The sequence below is a fragment of the Ambystoma mexicanum genome, chromosome 1p, assembly GCF_040938575.1.
Source record: "Ambystoma mexicanum isolate Mex_15411 chromosome 1p, UKY_AmexF1_1, whole genome shotgun sequence".
NCBI lineage: Eukaryota > Metazoa > Chordata > Amphibia > Caudata > Ambystomatidae > Ambystoma > Ambystoma mexicanum.
In genome coordinates this window covers 1,397,544,091-1,397,567,176 of record NC_090921.1, presented here as the reverse complement: position 1 = coordinate 1,397,567,176, position 23,086 = coordinate 1,397,544,091, and the positions used below count along the sequence as shown (strand labels likewise).

General features: G+C 45.7%; 1 protein-coding gene across 1 annotated transcript in view; it reads right to left on the bottom strand.

Moving 5' to 3' along the window:
• Positions 1-3,804: 3,804 nt before the first annotated feature.
• SHCBP1 (SHC binding and spindle associated 1) overlaps positions 3,805-23,086 on the bottom strand; it is a 349,542-nt gene continuing 330,260 nt past the window's right edge. The window contains exon 13 of the mRNA XM_069607070.1: positions 3,805-6,434. Within this exon, the coding sequence (XP_069463171.1) occupies positions 6,136-6,434 (299 nt within the window). The 3' untranslated portion in view covers positions 3,805-6,135. The remainder of the gene's footprint in view (positions 6,435-23,086) is intronic.

Genomic DNA, 23,086 nt, shown 5'->3' with positions numbered 1-23,086 from the left:
CAAAGCCACTCTGAGGTCTTCACCCACAAGACCCCGGTGGGAGGCAAGATCTCTCAGCATCTGAACGAATGGGAGGGCATTACTTCAGATGCCTTGGCACTGGGTTACTACCTTCCCCTTCAGAAAAGACCTTCGGATCATCCACTGGGAACCAACTCTGTCAAAATTCCAGATCCGCTCCTGTTGCAGGAAAGTTTAACCCCGCTAGAGAAAGGTGCTATAGAACGAGTACCTGTAGCGGAGAGGAACAAGGGTTGGTATTCCCCATACTTTCCCATACCAAAAAAGGACAGAGCATTGAGACCCATATTACTTTAACAAGTTACTCAGGAAGGACAAGTTCAAGATGGTTACCCTTTCCCAGATCCTTCAGGCTCTCCAACTCCAAGATTGTTTGGTATCATTGGACCTTCAGGATGCTTACTTTCATGTGCCAATCTATCACAAGCACAGGAAGTACCTGAGGTTTTCGATTGGCAATTCTCACTATCAGTTTCGAGTTCTGCCATTCAGGTTGACCTACGCCCCAAGGGTTTTCACCAAGCTGATGGCGGTAGTGGCAGCGAGTCTCGGGAGAGGGGGGAATTCATGTCTACCCTTACCTGGGCGATTGGTTAATCAGGGCACGTTCACCCGAACAAGCCCATGAAAATCTGAACATTACCTGCCACTTCTTAACCAGACTGGCTTCTCCCTCAATTACAAGTCAAATATGATACCATTCCAAAGACTCAATTTATCGGACACGTCCTGAATACTTCCCCAGGCAAAGCCTCGCCTCCCGAGGTGAGAGCTCACCACAGTCTGCAGATTGTAACAAAGTTCCAGAATGCCCAGCATCTGCCAGCCTTCAATTTTCTAAGGTTGCTCAGTCTCACGGCATCCTGCATTTTTCTGGTGCCAAGGGCCAGATTGAGAATGAGATCCCTACAATAGGCCCTCAGGACTCAATGGTCCCACTTTTCGGGGAATATGTCAGATCTTTTGCAAGTTCCAGCCAGAGTGGCGCAAGATCTTCTATGGTGGGCTTGTGCAAGGACAATATCCTCAAAAGGAGAATCTTTTTGGCAACCATGGCCAGAGAGAACAGTAGTGACGGACGCCTCACTCACAGGGTGGGGATCCCACACCAGCGATCTGACAATCAGAGGTTGTTGGTCTCCATCAGAGTCCAAACTACATATCAATCTTTAGGAGCGGAGGGCAATCACACTAGCGTTGAAGGCCTTTCTGCCCTCTGTACGTCCTGATAATGACCAACACAGTGTCCATGTACTACCTCAACAAGAGAGGAGGCCGTAGGATCATTACCACTGTGCAGAAAGGCAATGCAGCTCTGGTTCCGGGCAATACAAGGAGAGAATCTCTGTCGTCAATTCCGGAGAGCAGAACACAGCGATGGACACTCTGAGCAGGCAGAGCACCGTCTACCATGAGTGGGAACTAGTTCAGGAAGTACGTCAAGAGATCTTCAACCTTTGAGTACCCCTCAAGTGGATCTGTTCGCGACCAGGGTCAACCGGAAGTGCAATAGGTACTGCTGAAGGCAATTCCCTCCCGTCTCCCCCCAAGAGGAGCTCTAGGAGACGCGTTCGTGGTGGACTGTGAATTTCCACTTCTGTATGCGTTTACCGCAATCCTGTGATTCCTCACATAATCAGGAGGTTGAGAAAGTTCTGGAAAACCATGATCCTAATTGCCCGGATTGGGCCCGGAGCACGCGGTACCCAGAACCTCTGGGCATGTCCATCTGCCCTCCAATACGTCTTCCAAAAAGAGAGGCTCTCCTCTGGCAAGAAGAAGGTTGAAATCTCCATCCAGAGGTCAAAACACTCAACCATCACGCATGGTTTCTGAGAGGCTGAGATATAAGGATTGGGTCCTTCTGGATGACGTAATGAAGATTACGCTCTTGGCCAGAAGGCCAGCAACAAAATCCTTGTACCGGTGTTGTTGGAACAAGTTCAGTACCTGGTGCAGGGATAAGAATGTGGATCCACTCTTATGTAATAATCCTACAGTACTCTTTCCTTTTACACTTGCACAATTTGGGGCTCCAAGTTGGCACAATAAAAGGATAATGGGCAGCGCTATTTTTAAGCACTTCTCAGAAGAAGTGTCTTACTTCAAAATGCCCTTGATTATTCAGTTCCTGAAAGGGCTCACAAATGTGTACCCTCCAACCCCTTTTCAGGTACCCAACTGGGATTTAAATTTAGTTTTAAAATTCCACAAATGTATTCCATTTGAGCCCTTACATGCTTGCCCGTTAAGGCTCCTTACTTTAAAAACAATACTTCTAGTGGCAATTACATCAGCCCACAGGGTGAGTGAGTTGCAGGCACTCTTGTAAGCCTCCTCACACCATTTTTCATAAGGACAAGGTTACTCTTAGAGTCAAACCCTCCTTTTTGCCAAAATAGCCTGACTTTCACCGGTCATAATAAATAACTTTACCTTCCTTTTATCCTCCTCATGCAAGTAAGGAGGAAGAAAGGCTATGCAGACTGGACCCTAAAATGGCTCTGTTTCTATATCTCCAGATTGGCTAAATTTCAGCAATGTGATCAACTTTTTGTCAGATATACTGGACACAAATTGGGTCTAGCAGAAACCGAACAAACATTGTCCAGATGGCTAATTTTGGCAATCACTGAATGTTATAAGTTGGCTGGAAAAGATCTGCCAGATGGGCTAAGAGCTCATTCAACCAGGGTCATGGCAACTTCAACAGCTCTTCAGTGGGGTGTTCCAGTGCAATACATTTGTGCAGCGGCCACCTGGTCGTCTATGCACACCTTTGTGAAGCACTATTCTCTAGATTCAACATCACCACAAGGAGTCTCTTTGCCAAAGCCATCCTTCATACAGTCCATGATTAATATTTTCTGGTACTCCCTCCTCCAAGTTCATGCTGCTTTGGGAGCCTATCTAAAATGAGGAATACGTGGGAGGACACAAGCCATTCGAAGAACAAGTTACTTACCAACTGTAACATTCTTATGATTGGATGTTCCTACCACGTATTCCTCATCGACCCTCCCATCCTACCCCGCCGTATAGTTTACATATTTTACACTCAATGGTCCCTGAGAGCTTACGGTCTAAGGGGTAAGCCTTATCAACTCATCAATTGACAACATATGAAAAAACAGAACTGAAGCCAATGGGTGCGGCTCAAGCCTTTTATACTACGGATGACATCGACGTTCGACGGCAGCCGCCGAGGGACTTCGGCAATGCGACCTTGAGCACAATGCCCTCTGGTGGAGACTTATTTTTCCCTGAAGCAGCAAAGCTGAAGATATGAATACCTAAGATGAGGAATACGTGGGAGGAACATCCAATCGAAAGAAGTTACAGTTGGTAAGTAACTTGTTCATCTCTTAATTCTTTTTAGTTATGGCGTCTATAGGTTTATGAATATAGGAACTGGATATACTGGATATTGTGTTTATTGCTATATTAGTTACCATTTTAGTTGACTGTTTGGAAATGATGAACTGTTAGAAACTTTTGCATTTTTAAGCCAGATTTTATATGAAATGCAAACATGAAATGATTGTATTGTGAGGGTTTATTGTGTAAAGGTTTCTTATAACCAATATCCACAATAAACAAAAAGGAACAATGCCATCACATAGATTTCAGTCTTAACTTGCCACAGAAAAGAAAAGCAACAGTGTGTCAAAAAGACCCTATAAAGGGAGACAATTGTGTATAGTAGTGGGAAATGTCATCTAACATGCTCTAATTGGAATATGCCAGGATACCAAGATTAATTTGATTACATAGCCAGTCGGGAACTTTGATTAGCTCAATTTTATTTTGAGAACAGTCTATGAAAATTAAGGCAGAAACATGGGTGGAGGGGTGCCAAGTACGCTACCCTGGATAGAGGGTATTTACGAGCAACAACGGTGCAATCAGAAATGGTGGCAACAAAACCTTTGTAGGACAGACACATTATAAGCCTCATAGAAAGATCCTAATACCAGTTTGCAAGGAATAGCGCAAGAACAATTAAAGCACCCATACCCTTGGTGAGGATAGTCCAGAGATGACAGTACTTTGTGTGCATCCCATAGTACGATGTTTGGAAAAGGTTTTATTTTAAAACAAAGAATAAAGATTGAAATAAATATCCACCAAAGAAAACTGAAAGCCCACAGTTCAGGATTGCACCCAGCCTGGAAACCAGGATCCCAGCAGTAAGTCATAGAATGCTATGATTTCAAAACATAAAAATCAAACCATAAAGTGCACATATATAGCCCCCCATCATGATCCAACCAGTGAAAGCATTCCAAATAAGGATAGTGAGGTTACCATACAACACATCAGCAAGTACTTGATTTCAAGAGTTAAACTAAATGTATTAGCACAACCCAATGCAAACTTCTGTAAATGTGTCGACTAGGAGAAAAGCGAAGCTGTATAATTAATGAATTAAGCAAACTGCAGTAGAATTGAGATTTGTGTAGCTTTTAATTCTCATTAAGTGATCAATGAGAATTAAATATTAATTTAAGTGTTTCAGAGCGTGCATGGATGGGGACAGGAAAGCTGGTGGCAGCAATAACCAATACTAATATTGCTGGCTCAGCACATTGCTATTAGCAAAGCCCATGGCGGACAGGGACAGAACAAAAATCTATACAATCCCTTTTTATGTGACATCAGGAAGTAATTGCTAAAAATACTTATAATACAACATGATGGTTCTTTAATACAAATTGCCACTTCATCACTGAACCCTGCATAAATTGCACATATTGTCAACATCAATATGTCAATTTTTTACAATGAATATTGCCCATTCACCATATAACTTCAGATCATGTATTTAAAGCCAGATCATAGGTGACACACGTTAAATGTACTAAACTTTCAAGGTTTTTACTGAAGGATAAAAAACAGTTTGACACTTTAAAGCAGAAGAGCAAATGTTTCAAACGACCAAGTTTCCAAATGTATGGTATTCGTTGCTTTAAAATAAGACAGATGAATAATATGGAACGCTGACGTAATTAATGTGCACCTCTGTAGTCCTTATTCGTCTTAATTAAACAAGGCATTTTCACATCTGTTTCCATTGCCTCAAATTTTCAAAAGATTCGATGAGCGAAGATTAAAAATACGGCAGTTATCCTTTTTTCTTTTGATCATGGGAATACCATCCTTTCTGCTTATTCTAGAAGAGAATTATATTAATGAAGGCTCTTCATGGCTTTTAAAAAAACACTGGCATCTCAGTCAGTTTAACTAAACTGCAGTCACACAAAGGTAAACAGACGTACGGATCCCCTGCTAACCTAAGGAAAATGACTCACTTGACTGGCATAGTGCCAATGCAAAAATACATACTTACACACAAGCATTAAATTAAATATGGTCAATGACCGACACAAGCCCAAACAACACTTTAAAATTAAAACATTCACTGTTTGGAGCAATACATCCACTGCTCGGGACAGTTTCATTCAATAGATCATAAAAACGTAGTCTTTGCACAACGGACATAATGGTACTAAAGTTCATTTGTGTGGTACGAAGTCAAGAATATCACTTCCTAAAAATCAATAGAAAAGTAAAAACTCACACAGAATCACCTAGGTATGGGCAGTTGCACCAGTGGCAGAATAAACGCCACCTGCGCCAACTGGTGTGCTTTACAGATGGTTTTATTTTCAAGAGAATTTAGGGCACTTAATGGGGTCCACTAAAAAAAAAATTATAAAGCAGCCGCTGACACTGCAGCAGAAAGTCAAGAGTGCAGTGTACAGAGATCCAGGAAGTGAAGGAAAGGACTGTAGCAAAACAAAACACGGTGTGTCCAGTGGCCATGAAGGGGCCTGGGGGAACAAAAACAAAAAAATAAAACAGGACAGTGCAAAAGAAATTAAAATGCAATCAAGTGCACACTGAAAAATGTAAACAGGTGATCTTAGTGAGAGTTTCATCCACGAGGTAAGTGAAGGCCTATGTTCGTTGTTAAAAGCAGTGCCTTCCAAAAGTGCAGGTCAAAGTGAATAACAAAATATATAGTAAAATATTTACAAGGGAACTGTAGAGAAGCTGTGACTAAACAGTTCTGTGCAAGTTTTGCAATGAACAGAAAATGAAACGAGCAACTCAAAAGTGAAATGTGCCAAAACATCCTTTCCCGTTCCATTTGAACTGATTCCCCACAATAGAAACAAACATGTCCTGTGACATCAAGTCGTCGTCATCCACCTTCGTGATTCCCAGGTCACCAAGTCTTTTTTTGTATAGCTGACTTTTCCGCCTTGATGTGGCTACAAGTTCTTTTGTGATGGCATTGTTGCCTTCGTCGGCCTGGTAAGGTATTGCACCCTGTTCAGTAGCATCATCTTTCGGCTCCATTTTCTCATTAGCGCCTTCGTCATCCACCATCGCACCAGAGTGTCCGTCTGTGAGAAAACAGAACAGAACTATCACACATTGAGCTGAAAACTCTTAATGGCAATACCTTTGGGAATGGAAGATGCAGGCACTTCCTCACACTATTTAACTACATATATACCAAATTAATCTCGTGTTGGTTATCCTACATGGTCCAACAACCACGTGTGTTTCACAAAACCATACACTTATGCAATACGCGCTTTGGATGAAAGCGCTATATAAACATGATAAATACAAATACACTTTAACACGTGTCTCATCCGCAGCCACGAGCAAAAATAGCTTTATTAATATTAACACAGCAGTAGCTTGTCTTTCCCAAAGGGGAGGTGCTAAACCACTATACATTTAAGCAAGCCAATATAAGAACCGCAGGACGAACGTACACAAGTTCTTTTTAAGCTTGCACAACTAAACACATGCCAGCCTAATAAGATTTCTGATACTTCCAAGATTCAACAGATGGAAGAGAAAAGCAGGGTAGTTTGCAACCAGACGCAATCTCTTTTCTTTCACACATTGTGGCATGCCAGTGCACTTTATTTACACTATGTTTGACGTGCAAGTGTCCATTTCTCAATTAGGAAATGGTGCGTCATGGTGATCATGATCAACGTGCACCTTGACCAACTGCCCTTCTGTAGGATCCCACATCAAGAAAGTTGGAGGTAGCAGTATAGCACAGCAATATCGGATCGGACACATTTCTCATACATGTGTTAACGTCTCTTATGGTGCTGCATCCCAGAAAAAAACCAAAAAAAAACCCAGAAGTGTCATCTAAGAATGATGCAGTTACAATAATGTTCCTTTCATTCAGTGCGACTCAAACATTCTATATTGGGACGTTGTAAAGTATTGGCATGGTGTTAAGGTTCGATTTTTGTGATCGACTTTCCAGGGATCAAGACAATGCTTCATTTGTATTGAGTATTGATATCTCGACATTTGCAATATTTGTAAACTTTACACTGCGTATCCATAACCATTTTAATAACCTTTCCCACTGATCTTTGTGTATTTCACTGTTCATTTCAAACAATGCATGTGCATATTGCGTTGTGTGTGAACGAATGGTGTAGGTCTGCTGGCTATTCCACGCAACATAACTGCTTCCGTTCAATTCCAAGAGAAAAGTATTTATGTACTGCATGTTGATATTGCTTTCATGTGTCAACCGTGCTTACATTCTTTGCGAAAGTACTACCGCCAATGAGTATTGATCATGAGTGACGTTTAGGCCGACTAGGGTCCCTGTTACTTCCCACTCTCACTCACATTGCAGGTGTCTTTTGTGCTCTGGGGCTAGTTGGCTTCCTGTTATGCAACACATAGCATGTGCCCATGTTCATGCCACACTTATTCATCCAGCCAATTGTGAACCATAATATTCAGGGTGAAGGGTGGGTGCATATATGTTTTCCACATGGGTTATGGTTTCTGATGGTGGGTGGGCATGGCCCATCCACAACACGTGCATTGGTGTCACTCCAGATGTACTGTGCATGCCCAAATACATAGAAATTGCTTTTACAAAGCAAAATCTTGAGGTTGGCTCGTCCAATATTCTGAAAACATTAGACGAGTGCATCACTTCAAGGCCATTTTATTTATAAGGTGCTTGTTCAACAATAGTGCTTCAAAGCACGGAAGGGAACAAGGGAGTGAATAACACTGGAAAGACAATGTGTAAATAAAGCAAACAACGGTCCTACTAGGTCTTATTGCATTCAGAGTGTGCAAGAGCAGTAAGCAAAAAAAAAAGAGGGTGTGGGTGCTATTAGGTTACCCATGGGAGAAGTGCAAGAGGTGCCCGTTTGGGGTAGCAGGTAAGTGCCTGGGTGGGACGGTCCAAGTGACGTAAGAAAGTCACCCGCCTAACAGGTAAGTGCAGGGTGGAAGCAATCCTCCCAAAGGCGGGTGTGGGCCCAGAGTGCAGTACATGGGGGTGCAGCGGTGCTAGTGGCGATCAAGCAGAAGGCCAGGGCCCAAATGGACTCTTGAAGGCCCGGCCCGCCAATCTCAGTGACAGAGGGGAAAGATTAGCAAGGGAAGTGGGGTGGGGGTTTGAGGAGTAAAGGTAGGTGGCAATTGCGTAGGAGGCCAGGATCCAATTGAACTCTCGAGGGACATGACCACCAATCTCATCGACAAAGGGGAAGGTTAGCACAGCAGGGGGGGAAGGAAGGAGGAGAAACGTCTTGAGTAGTTTGCGGTACTGGAGGTGGTCTAGTTCAAGACGGAGAGGGAGACTGTTCCATAGGAGGTAGTCAGCTGAGGGTAGAGAGATCTGGCCCTGCCCTCTGCTTGGAGAAACGTTTGATCAGCAGAGAGTTGGAGCCAGAGGATTGAAGGGATCTCTGGAAGGAGTGTGTTTAGTAAGAGAAAGCAGCAGGTAGCATGGTTAAAGGCCACAGACAGTCTTGTGGATGATGCAAAGGGTCTTGGATTTGATCCTTGCAACAACCGGGAGCCAGTGGAGAGATTTTAGAGCTGGAGAGATACGGTCCCAGGGCTTGAGGCCAAGGACAAGTCTTGCTAAGAGGCCAAGTGTGCCGAATGTCTAGTGGGTGTACAGCCTCCCCCCACACATTTGTCATGCTAGCATTCAAACAGTTTTTTTCTGTTTACCCCGTTCTCCGTTTGGGGGGGCGGGGGTGTAGGAGGAAATCTAAGAGCTAACACACTTAACTGTGTGTACTTTTCATTCCGAACTTCCTTTTTTCTGCAACATGGTTGAAAACCATTGCGTTGGTGTTACAGCTCACAACTGGACAGTGCAACCGTTTGTAAGAATGTATAGTACAGTTTGGATAAGTAAGACACAATGACAATTATATAATACACAATAAACAGGAAGATGAATAATATTATATTAGTTTGTTGTAAATATTACAAAATATAAATTAAACTTGATATTTTTCAGTGCTAGGTGTAATTTTATTGTAGAGGTTCTCCATTTCCAAGCTGCAGTTTCGAAATTATTTGGTCAGCAGAATTGCTGGGTTTATCAAGCCGATGCTTCCACGGATGGATTGCCCAGCATGCTGGATTCCCTTTCTTGGGAAACTAACGGTTGGTTACCTGGGATCATAGCTACTGGTGAAACAACGGCGACTGACTTCTCACAGCTACTACCTGCATTTTTCAACTCAATGTGCACCAACAGACTGATTTGCATGAACTGCAGTGTTTTGGACTATTTCAAATGTTTGCCATGGTTAGAGAACAATGGATCTCATTGACCAGTTGGCTATTCCATGCTTAGCTGATTGCGTGTAGTTCATAATTGACTGGAATGACATCCTCGCGATGAGTTATGGAAAATACTTGGGTTTTGAAACCACTGATGTTAGTACAACGAACATGTAAATGTGTGCATACATCCCCATTAGTACATTCCAAGCAGAATATATCGAACTATTTTATCCTTGCATGTTTTTTTTTTTTCATACTATCACGCGAAGTGAAACAATGAGCTTATGCTACATATGGAAAGGAAGTCATTTTATGTAGAAATATGCAATGGGGAACAAAACATCATAAAATACTTAAATGAATTTGAACTGGTGCCATTTTCTAAAACAAAAAAAAATACTAGTTTAGTGCCCTAGTTTTAGAAAATATATCAAGGGGAAACAGGAAGTTGGCTGCTTTGGAAAGTTCAAATTGCAAGCTAGTAACCAAGCATAAAAGTTACTCTTCCAGGAATGATTGACTGCTCCCACTGGTACACAGAACATTTGTAATTGGCTAGGAATTAATCATCAATCAGCAACGGCTTCTGAAAATTTAGTGGCCTGTATAAGAAGATCAGAACGTGTTCAACATTGGGAGACTGTCACTTGGCAGCGTAAATGGCACAAAGTAAACATTTGTAAAAAGGGTACACATCATACAGGGAGGAGGTGATGTAGTATGATCAAACAATTAAAAACATGGGCCTTTGTTCGGGTAATAAAGGATTTTTATCATCATTACACGGGTTGGGAAAATACCTAAAGATTCTACGAGTTGAACTAGAACTAATAACGGGTTTCCTATGCAAAATAGTGTATGGGTTGATTTAAAGTAAAGTTAGGTTTCCTTCGAGATGTCCAACACCTTCAGTGGTTCTGCTTGCAGTACATAGTTGAAGGCATAAAATAAGCATTGGGGCATAGCAATTTGCAATGCAATACTGTACGTTTGCTAATTAAACCGATACTTGTACAGCACAGATAGCTATTTACATTGCCCTGTTCAGTAAAAGCACAGCTCACCGCGAATTCCTCATGACTCTCCACTCTTGCTCAGTGCACTGCAAGTTCAAATGGGCTAAAGGAGAGAGTGAGTGCAGCAGTAATCATTTCCTCCAGTATTAAAAGTGCCAAATGCCTTTGTGGCAGTCATAATTGCAAACCAGAAATAATTGAGATATTAAGCTTAACTATATGCTGTTTGGAAAATACCACTATGCGACTTTTAAAAGACAGTCCTGCAATTCCATTGCTGAAAACACAAGTTGTTACATAATGTAGAATTACATTGCCACTTTAAAACACTGCATTGCTTCCATGTTTTTCACTAGAGCTTAGGTTAGTGTATCTAAATCTCAGTGCCAACTAGATTTCATTGTGTTGGGGAAGGTGCATCATATTGACAAGTGCACACTTCGAAAACTTGCATGATCACATGGCCAAATGCTTTTGATGGTAAATCAAGTTCTGTGACCTGCTGGTTGCAGACATCTGTGCAACCGGTGCTCAAACAATGAGTCGATCCCAAACCACTTGGTCACCCCCATCTTTTCACCCGGTTTTATATAGGAGCTAACCTGAAAGTGAAATGGCCACAATCTACTATATTCCACCTAGTTTGACCAGGTCTCTGCCTGCTATGCCATCCATTCTGCTTAGTCTCATGTCGTTCCTCTTACATAATGATTGCACAAAGCCAACTAGATGTTTACGCAAAGTAGATCAATAATTCCATCCAGTCTGTTCATATACAAAACCGGTGCAATACCATACACTGCAGCTAGTCTCCAGAACTTGCTTTGCTCTACGAATAGGATTGTATATATGAGCACCTATGGAGGAGAGCTGGCAAACCCAGAGGTCGGTAACAGAATCTGCAAGAAGCTGCCTGTAATTCATACCGGCCAGCTTTTTCTCTGCCCAACCTTCACCCTGCCCTTTGAGTCAGTGCCCCAGGCTGTGTCTCCATGGAGTGTCACACCTCAAACTCCCTGCAGCCTCAAACACAGCGCCCTCTGGTGAAAGAAAATTTCTGAAGCGGCAAAGCTGGGAGACCAGATATCCAAGATGAGGAATACGTGGGAGGAACATCCAATCGAAAGAACATTACAGTTGGTAAGTAACTTGTTCTTCAAATGGATTGTGTCCTCCGACGTATTCCTCATCTTACATAGGCTCCCAAAGCAGTAAGAATTTGGAGGAGGGAGTACCAGAAAATCCAATTATGGACTGAATGAAGGACAGCTTTTGCAAAGAGTCCTTGATATGAAGTAGAGTCCAAGCAGTAATGGTTCACAAAGGTGTGCATTGATGACCAGGTGGCTGCAGCATAAATATCCTGCACGGGGACACCCCTCTGAAGAGCCATGGAAGTTGCCATGCCGCTGGTTGAATGAGCCCTTAACCTTTTCCAGCCAATTTATAGCACTCCGAGATTGCCAGAATTATCCATCTGGATAGAGTTTGTTTAGACACTCCAAGGCCCAATTTGTGTCCAGTATACCCAACAAATAGTTGGTCACATTGTCAAAGATTTGCCAATCATGAAATGTTAAAACTGAGCCCTTTTTAGGTCCAGTCTGTGCAATCTTTCCTCTTCCGTACTAGCGCGAGGAGGAGGGTAAAAAGAAGGGAAGGTCATTTTCTGTGACAGATGGAATTCAGAGATTATCTTAGGCAAGAAAGACGGATTGACTTTTAGAATAACTTTGTCCTTCTGGAAAACGGTGTGAGGAGGCTTACAAGAAAGTGCCTGCAACTCACTTACCCTGCGGGCTGATGTTATAGCCACTAACATTGTTTTTAGAGTGAGAAGTCTTAATGGGCAAGAATGTAAAGGTTCCAAAGGGGCACACATGAGAAATGTTAAGACTAAATTCAAATCCCAGATGGGCACCTGAAAAGGTGTCGGAGGGTACACATTTGTCAGCCCTTTCAAGAATTGAATGACTAAGAGCATTTTAAAATAGGACACCTCTTCTGAGGAACGCTTAACGATAGATAGCGCTGCCAAATATCCTTTTATAGTGCCAACTGGAGCCCCAAATTGGCCAAGTGTAAGAGGAAAGAAAGTACTGTAGGAGTATCACATAAAAATGGATCCACATTCTTATCCCTGCACCAGTTACTGAACTTGTTCCAACTACACTGATACAAGAATTTTGTTGCTGGCCGCCTGGCCGAAAGCAAGATCTCCATTACGTCATCCAGGAGGTCCCAATCCTTATATCTCAGCCTCTCAGAAACCATGCGTGAAGACGAGTGTCTTGACCTCTGGATGGAGAACCTGACCTTCCTCTTGCGAGAGAAGATCCTCTCTTTGAGGAAGACGTATTGGAGGGCAGTTGGACATGTCCAGAAGGTCCAGGTACCACGTCCTCTTGGCCCAATCCGGGGCAATTAGGATCATGGTTTTCCTGAACCATCTCAACCTGCTGATTACATAAGGAATCACGGGTCCCGGAGGAAACACGTATAGGAGTGGACATACCCAGTCCACCACAAACACGTCCCCTAGAGCTCCTCTTGGGGCAATTCCCTTGAGCAGTACAGTTTGCACTTCCGGATGGCACTGGTCGCGCACAGATCCACTTGAGTGGTTTCTCAAAGGGTGAAGATCTCTTGAAGGACTTCCTGAGCTAGTACCCCACTCCCAGAGCACCCGCCGCCATGTTCAGCTCTCCGGCTAGGTGAACTGCTGATTGAGAGATTCCTTCTTGCATTGCCCAGCTACAGAGCTGCATTGCCTCTTTGCAGTGGGAGTGATCCTATGCCTCCTCTTTTGTTGAGGAAGTACACGGCCATTGTGTTGTCCGTCATCATCAGGGCATTCTTTCCCTGTACAGAGGGCAGAAAGGCCTTCAGCGCTAGTCTGGTTGCCCTCAGCTCCAAAAGATTGATGTGTAGATTGGACTCAGATGGAGACCGCCGATTGTCAGATTGTTGGTGTGGGCTCCCCACCCCGTGAGTGAGGTGTCCATCACCGTTCTCTCCGGCCATGCTTGCAAAAAATGCTCTCCCTTGAGGATATTTTCCTTGCAAGCCCACCATGGAAGATATTGAGCCACTCTGGCCAGGACTTGCAGAAGATCTGACATCTTCCCCGAAAATTGGGACCATTGAGTCCTGAGGGCCCATTGAAGGGATCTCGTTCTCAATCTGGCCTCTGGCACCAAAGAAAGTGCAGGATGCCATGAGGATAGCAACCTTAGAAAATCGAATGCCGGCAGATGTTGGGCATTTTGAAACTTTCTTACCATCTGCAGAATGTGGTGAGCTTGCTCCTCGGGATGCTACGATGAATTGGAGTCTTTGGCTTGGAATCCTTTCTGACTTATTGTAATTGAGGGAGAAGACCAGCCTGTAAGAAGTGGCAGGTCATGGCAAGATGTTCCTGGCCTCATTTGGGTGAACGTGCCCCGATTAGCCAATCATCCAGATAAGGGTAGACGTGAATCCCCTTCACCTGATACTCGCTGCCACTACTGCCATCAGCTTGGTGAAAAGCCTTGGGGCAGAGGTCAGCCCAAATGGTAGAACCCGAAACTGATAATGAGAACCGCCAACTGCGAACCTCAGGCACTCTGTGCTTGAGATGGATTGGCACATGAAAGTAAGCATCCTGAAGGTCCAATGAAACCAGCCAGTCCTGAAGCTGAAGAGCCTGAAGGATCTGAGAAAGGGTCACCATCTTGAACTTGTCCTTCCTGAGGAATTTGTTCAAATTTCTTAAGACCAAAATGGGTCTCAATACTCTGTCCTTTTTGCAGATGAGAAAATAAGAGTACCACCAACCCTTCTTCCTTTCTGCTACAGGTACACATTCTATTGCACCTTTCTCCAGCAGGGTTGAAATCTCCTGCACAAGGAGCGGGTCTGGAATTTTTACAGAGTTGGCTCCCGGTGCACGATTTTGAAGTCCTTGATGAAAAGGAAGGCAGTAACCATGGGTCACTATCTCTAGTGCCCAGGCATCTGACATAATGCCCCGCCATTCGTTCAGATACCGAGTGATTCTGCCTCCCACTGGGGTCTTGTGGGTGAAGACCTCAAAGTGCCTTTGCAGCGGCTGCAGCAGTGGCTGAGGAGGTAGTAGCCGCTGCTGGGGCTGATCTAGCACATCTCCCTTTTCCACCACGAAAGGGTTTTCTCTGTTGGCCTCTTTGACTGGCTCCCTCTTCCAAAGGAGGATTAGAAACAAAAGGGGCGACTCCTCCAGAAAGATTAGCCTGCGTAGGAATGTTGTTGAGGCGGTCTTATAGCGGCGCGGAGTGATTTTGCTGCCACTTTCGAGGTCTGCAGCTTCTCCAAGCTCTCGTCCGCCTTGCTGCCTAACAGCCTCAAGCCGTCAAAGGGCATATTGAGTACTCTAGACTGCACATCAGGTGCAAAGCCAGATTTCCTCAGCCATGCAAATCTGCGTAGGACCGTGCTAGATGCCATGGACATGCTTGCACTATCAGCAGTGTCCAGTCCTGAATGAAGGCATTCTTCCATAGCCTCTTTCCCGTCTTTTACCATCACCAGGAAACCATCCCGTTCCTCACCTTCCGGGATGTTTTCAGCCGCTGATGTCATACAGTCCCACAGGGTGTATGTAAATCTTGCCGAAGTGCAAGTTACATTAGTCAATTTAAGGACCATGCTGCCCGAAGAAAAAACCTTCCGGGTCCAAGCATCAACTTTTTTATCATCACTGAGGGGTAAGCCAATTGCCTAGTGGAGGTTGCAGCTTGTACCACTAGACTTTCAGGGGAGGGATGTTTAGATAGGTATTCCGGATCTGATAAAGATGGCCTATATTTTGCTACAAATTTCTTGTTTACTGCTGAAACCGAATCAGGAGTATTCCAATTTACAACCACCCTTTTCTGTAGTGCCTTATGGAAAGGAAGGACAGAATCTTTGAGAGGACCCTCACTCAGGATGTCTGTCAAATCATCCTGGTCGAAATCTGGGGAAGCTGCCTTCCAACCCATGAAATCAATGACCCTTCCCATGAGATTTCTATAACTAGTATCTGCATGATATGTAGGGGCTGGTCTCTCCACTTCAGGGGAAGTGTCTAAGCCACTGGCATTTTGGAGACAGTCAGATCTGTTATCTTGGTATTCGGGTCCACTAGATTTTCAGAGACCTCTCTGGCTCCAAACCTAACTCCAGCTGAAGTAACATCCTCTTCAGAGGATTGTTCTTCAAAGATGGATAACATGGATCTAAAAAATTCCTATCTGGGTTAAGGATGGAAAATCTTTTCAGGTAAAGGGTGGTATCTACTTAGGCATGGGCAATGGCGTCGACTTGGGTATCGGGACTAAAGAATGCCACGATAAAGAAGCCGCTGATTTTGACGTTTTCGAAGGAGGCTTGGATGCAGTCAAAAGGTGTCGATGCCACTTACATCAACGGTTTCGACGCTGCAGTCGTCGACTGTTCTTTCGCTACCACTGATTTATGCACCAGAGGTTTTGCCTTAGTACGAGGTGTCGGAGAACTTTCCCCTGATGACTCTCTACTCTTTCGGCTCTCGTGTGTTTAGTCTTTGATCTCCCTCTGTAACTTTTAAAGTGGGTAGGGGCATGATCTCTACGCGGCTTCTTCGAGAGGGTCTGGGCTGCTTTCTCAAATATTTTAAGCAAAGCCCTAAGGGCCTCCCATTTTTCAGGGGAATCGTGCTTGGATGGATAAGTCACTCTCCTCTCAGAAGAGGAAGATGACCTGTGACATCGCTTTTTTGACTTCTTAGACTAAGACGAGGAAGATTTCCTCGAGCGACTCTTCGATCTCGACCTCCTGGACCCATGTTGAGATTTTCAACTTAATTCTCCCAAATATTTTTGTCTTTTAGAAGACTTGTAAGTTTCCTCCCCCACCACCAGCTTACCTCTCCGTTCCCTAAAAGCCTTATTTGACATGGCCTGACGGGAACCGCACTAGTCAACGCGATGGTCTGGGCCGAGACACCAGAGGCAATTCTGATGGGGGTCAGTTGACATTTTCCTACCACACTTCTGACATTTTTTTTTAAAACCTGTTTTAGGTGTGGTGGGAGATGACGAGGACATTGTAGAAAAAAAAACCTGATGTGCCGTTTCGTGACACAAAGCAGTTGCTCGGAAAAACGGAACTGGAGGTAACGGGAGCGGCTCAAGCCCTTTATACAGCACAGCAGATGACATCTATGGCGGCCCTCGAGGGACTACGATTATGCGGCCTCGAACACAGCGCCCTCTGGGGGGAAAAAAAAAATCCGAAGCAGCAAAGCTGGGAGACAAGATATCCAAGATGAGGAATATGTGGGAGGACAATCCCTGCGAACAATAGTTACATTTAAATTCAACCTTATCCAGCATGGGATCTGGCATGAAGTCACATGCTCATGAATGAGCACACAGCAGTACATACACAACCACGGGAGGTGGCAAGGCTCAAGAAAAGCAAACACTCATCTCTGGAACAGACTCACCTCAAACAAACAGGTTGCTTAGCACCGCTTGGCCGACTTGGGACTCCTCACTGAAATCCCTGTTCACGCAGTAGAACTTTGTGAAGGTGTGCGTGGACCTCTACATAGCAGCCCCGCAGAGGTCGAGCAGGGGCACACCAGAGAGAAACTCTGTTGTTGCTGTGATGGCTCTGGAGACGTTGGAGACGACGGATTCGGAAAGCAGAATGGTAACACCAAAGGTTTGTTGAGGTGGAATTCTGATGGTACCTTTGGCATAAAGGTGGGATGTGTATGCAGTACCACCTTCGAAGCATAGAAAGACGAGTAAGGCTGCTTGCAGGACAGGGACCAGGGCCTGATTCTCCACCGACCCACCTGGCTGAGGTGATAGCCACGAGGAAAAGAGTCTTCCACGAGAGAAACTTGAGGGGGGCCTGATGCATAGGTTCAAAGGGCGCTCCAACGAGCTTAGTTAGCACAACATTGAGTTCCCAAGCCGGGGCAGAAGCCTTCAGCGGCAGGAAAGACCTGAAAAAGTCATTTGAGGAACTCCTTGACGAGCCTGTGAGACCATAGCAAAGGTCTGCCCGGTAACCTGGTGTACCTGTATATAGCGGCCACTCCCGCTTTGGTCAAAGAAAGCAAGTAAGCAAGCAAGGTAGCTGTTGGAGCCATGACATGCTGAGGAGTAATCTTCAGAGTCAGGCACCACACAAAGAAGCTTTTCTATTTATGTCTGTAGCACTTAAACGTGACAAGGCTCTGACCCTGACCAGGATGTCCTTACATTCCATGGGTAAAGCATAACCTCTAAACTCTAGGGCTGCAGGAGACACGCCCTCAGGTTTAGAGACTCTGGGTCATGATGCAGATGGCAAGAAGGTCCAGGGACCGCAGCAGCCGGATAGACGAGGCTGACAGATGAAAGTCTGGATACCAGATTTGCCTTGGCCACACCGGAACGACAAGTATTATCCCACAATGGCACGGTTAGTGTGTTGATCACAAGCAAGAGCAGCGGAAATGAAGGGAAGGCGCACAGGAGCCGTCCCCCCAAGATACTCGGTTGAGGGAACCTGCTGACGAACCTTGGCACTTGGTGTTCGCTGCAGTCGCGAAGAGATAGATCTGGGGCTGGCCCCATTTGCTAAACAGAAAGTCCACTTGGTCCTGATGAAGTTCCCACTCATGGCAAAAACGCATTTCCATGCGGAACAAGTCCGCAATGGTGTTCTTGTCACCCGCTAGATAAAACAGGACGAGGAACATGCCTTGATGAACGGCCCAGTGCCACAAGTCCTGGGCCTCCTTAGAAAGCAATGGTGAGCAGGTGGCCCCCTGTTTCCAGATGTAAAACATGTCTGAAAACAGGGGGCCACCTGAAAATTGTCTGAAAACAGGGGTGGTGTCTGAAAATTCTCACCACGTTGCCCTTCAACAACGGGAGAAAAGACTTGAGGGCCCAGAATACAGCCAGTTCCAGGATGTTGATGTGGAGGTCCTTCTCCGGTTGCCAGAGGCCTCTTGCATGCAACTGTCCGGTGTGGGCTCCCAATCCCTCTAGAGAGGCGTCCGTCGTGACCGTCTCCTCGTAAGGAGGCACACGAAACAGAGCTCCCCGGATGAGATGTGGCTGTAAACCTCACCACTGGATCGCCCAACGGAACTACATGAGTGAGATTTTTTTTCTTCTTTTTTTGAAACAAATTTATTAATTTTCAAAATGCAAAAAACACAAAATACAACAAATATATCATCCACTAAAGAACATATTACGATAACAAAAATATTCAATAATCTATAACCATCAATGATCCATAATTAAAACTAATGTAAAGGGAAGAAAGCAAAACAAACGGGTAAAATTGAAAGAACAGGGTAGAAGTAGGCGATCATACACAAATAATTGAAACCCCAGACACCCTTATCCATAAACATAAGAATTCACAGTACAAAATTCAATGCAACAGTAAAACCCAAGAACCATTTCGATTAATCCACCTAAATCAATTATAAAATAAAATGAATCTACTCATCTGTCTTGCATTCTTCAGAAGTAACACTATTACAGATTCAAATCCAGGAACTCCCCCCCAGATCTTCAGGAAGCGCGAGTCTTGCTTTAAAACTGAAAAATTGACTCGTTCAATATTACAAACTCTGTACATTTCTTCCAACCATTTTCTACAGTTGACTGAGATCTTGTCCGCAAAGTTCCGACACCTACTTCCACCTCTAATCCAGGAACTCCTGGAGAGGTTTCATGTGAAGTTTGCACAGGCAAACAAGGCTGATGCAGGAGGACATCATGCCCAGCAGCGACTCGATAGACCGAACCGTTGCTGTCTGCACAGACGACAAGCGCTGTACTTTGCCTTGTGTGGCTCTCACCCTCTTCTCCGAGGGCGATGCCAAACACCACCGTGTTGAGTCAGGCACCTAGAAACATCCTGAGATGGCATCAAGCAAGACTTTGAATAGTTTATGGAGAACCCCAACTCCGTCAGTAGGTACGGTCTTTGATGTGGGTTCACCCACAAGAGCGTGAGTGGGAACGCACCAGCCAATCGTCCAGGTAGGGGTATACGAGGATGCCTTGCAGACAATGATGTGCCGCCACTGGGGCCAGGCACTTTGTAAACACTCAGGGGCCGATTTCAGGCCAAAAGGCAGAGCCTAGAACTGGCAATGCTGACCTTGACCTACGAAATGTAGGAACTTGCAGTGTTTCTTGTGAATGGGGATGTGGAAGTAGGTGGCGTCCAGATCCAATGAAGTCAGAAAACCTCCTTGCTCCAGCTGGCCGAGTACATGTTGCAACGTGACCATCCCAAACGTTTGGGACTTAAAGTACTTGTTGAGATGACGAAGATCTAGGACTGACTCCATCCCCCAACCCCCCTGTTTTCTTTCGAACCAGCAAGTATTTGGAGTATACTCCAGAGCCCCGCAGCCACTGGGGGACGGGTTCTATTGCCCACTTCTGTAACATGGCCCGCACCTCCCGCAGAAGCCATGGCCAGTGTTCTTATCGCTAAATCGGCAAAATACGAGGACACCTGCATTGGAACTCCAAGGTGTGCCCCTGTTGGAGAGCATCGCGCCCCTCTGTCCATGGTGATCTTCTCCCATGTGCTGACGAATTTCGCCAGCCGGCCCCACACCAAGGTGCATATGTGGGGGCCAAGGCCATGGCCAGTTCAGGCCTGCCTGGGGGTCAGCAGTCTGCCCTGAGGGCAGCGCCGCTGCTGCCCTTCGATGCTTTGAGAACAACCCCTATACACTTCCTGAGAGGAGGAGCTTGTAGGCTGTCGGTACGACTTATATCCTTTTGGAGGATCTTCTTGGTTTACCTCTGGAAGAACGAAAATATGACGGATGTCGCTGCTGCAAAGTTCCCAAGGAACGTGCGCCCTCTCCATGTCAGTCTATCACTTGCAAAGACTTGCCAACCACCTTTCCGAAGAGGTTCTCCCTGTCGAACGGCATATCCCGTACCTTATTCTGACGTCCAGGCAAGAGTTAGCTGCCTTCATCCAACCATGACGCCGCAGGGACACCGTTCCCCATCTGGCAGAAACCCTTATCCACGATGTCCACTGCTACCGTGATGGCGTGATCCGAGGCCACCTCTCCCTCCTGAAAGAGCTCAAGTGCTTCAACCTACTTGTCTCCGGGCAGGAAGACACGACCGGGAGCTGTGGTTCAAGTTGGGTCCTATTCTTAAAAGGGACAAGATGGCTAGGGCGTTAGCTGTCTTGATGGTAGAGGCTGCCATGTAAATTCAGCTTCTTTCCGTCTTGGTTCAGAGGTACAATGGCTGTAGATTACTGGTTCTGAGCACTTCCTGGCTGCTTCCGAGACCAATGAGTCTGGAGAGGGGCGAGACCTTAAGCACCTGAAGGCTGAGTCTGGGACCCAGTACTTCTCCAGCCTGTCCTGCTTGGTCATGGCCGCACTCTGGTTTTTCATTAGCACCAGGCCCTCCACCCAGATGTCGTCCAGGAAGGGAACAGACAAGATTGTCTTTCTTCTCGACTTGCACCGTTGGAACAGGAAGCCTTCTTTCCTGGTCTCCTCCGGGGTTAACTAGCTGTGTCCATGCCTGTTTCCGTATGAGGGTCCAGGGCTCTGGGTTGGGTCTTTCGCAACAAGGTGGTGAAGCCTAATGATGGCTAGGCCCAGGGCCCCCTTTGGCCTTTTTCTTTCACAGGGGCGAGCTTAGCCTCAGGAGCTCCTGCGTGTCCTGTGAAGGCTTAGGTCCTGGAGACATCCTCTGCTGGATTTTGGTGACCAGTGTGTGCAGGGTTGTTAGACTATCCAGCGACACTTCCCTATGTCTAGGGGTGAACGGAGGAAGCAGAGTCTGGTCTGGGCTGATGCGCCTCCTCTTGCGAGCAGGCGACCCCTTGTGATCTGTGTAGCAATCAACCCGCAGATCATTGGCCTCGTCTGTACTCCGTAGATCTGGCCTCTCTGGGACAACCCCCTGATTCACGTCTCGGGGAAGATCCACCGGGACGGACGGTCTCCCTCTCAGGAGGCTACTGGGTCCGTGCGGTCGCCGGTTCCATCCCTGACCCCGGAATGGCCACCGCCTTCCGAAGCCGTATCTCGCCTCGGGGGTAAGGACACTCGTGGAGTGGTCGCCACCTCCTTCGCGGACCCACTTTTTCAGCACTGTCGCATTCTGGAAGGAGAGAGGGAGGACGCAGTGTACAGTATGCCAAGTCAACAGGTGTCTCCTCCATACACTGCCCCAGAATATGACCCGAGACATCATGTGGAGGAGTTGTGCCAAACCATCCAGGCGATGCAGTTGCAGAGGGTGCCAGCCATGCCACTGCCTAGAATGAAAGCCAGGCCACCAGAGTGAGGAAGAGGCTCTACACCGCAATCCTGAGAGAGAGAGAACACCAGCTCTTTCAGTGCACTCAAGAGCCACAGCAGCCCCAGATGAACTAACAGCATACAGCGCCGCTCCAGCGTTGGCAGTTCCAGTACAGGTGTGGGCACACCTTCCGTATGTGCACAAACCCACCAGATTATATCCAAGTCGCAGCAAGATGCCAGGCCTTGAACACTCCAACACATGCGATGGTGGGAAACGCCAGCGAGGACCAGGAAGCGGAGCACCTGAATCTTCAATTCTACTACATTCTGACCGAGTAGACACAAAAAACAAGTCCATGGCACCAAAGGCTGCAGCAAAACCATTAGTGGGCAAAATTTGGGAACCAGCATCCACCCAGAGCGGCTAGTCCACCTGAGACGAAGATCACATGAAGTCAAACTACCAGCAAGCACAGCACTCGTGACAGTTTCCATTGCTGGAAGACAGGCACAAGCCCTTCTGGAAAGCAGTTCAAAGGCTAACATTGTCTATGAGCCGTTCTACTGAAAAGACCTGGCCCATATCCTATTGGAGCCCCTGGCTGGATTGAAGCTTCGTCATGGGAGGCAACTCTTGCAAATATCTGGTGTCAGATTGCAGGTTCCATACGATGTAGCTTGAGTCAGCGCTCCCATCAACACCCTGGCTCTGGTCTGCAGCAGTCTGAGTGAATGCTCCACAACACCTGTGGTGATTGGAACCAATTCCTCGATGTTCAACGCACTGGCAGCATTATGACGGGAGATGGCTGCACCACGATATGAGAGCATGTTATCCATACATGCCATGTACAAACCAGTGTGAGGAAGTGACAAACATTCCAATGCAAAAGGACGGCTTCCACAAAGAAATGAATGCACTTTTGCCATGAAAGCAAGTTATTGCATGTGAACTACTGAGAGGAGCTAGTCAGTTCCTTGGAGCTGAAAAATAACCAGATTCTCTCCAAATGACAAAGTTACAGTTTATATATCAAGTTAATCAATTTACATAATCAAACATTTTGTTACAAGTAATCCTCCAACTCTCCATTGGCTAACTCTAATACAAAGTAATGTAATCCCCCTAGCTCTAAAA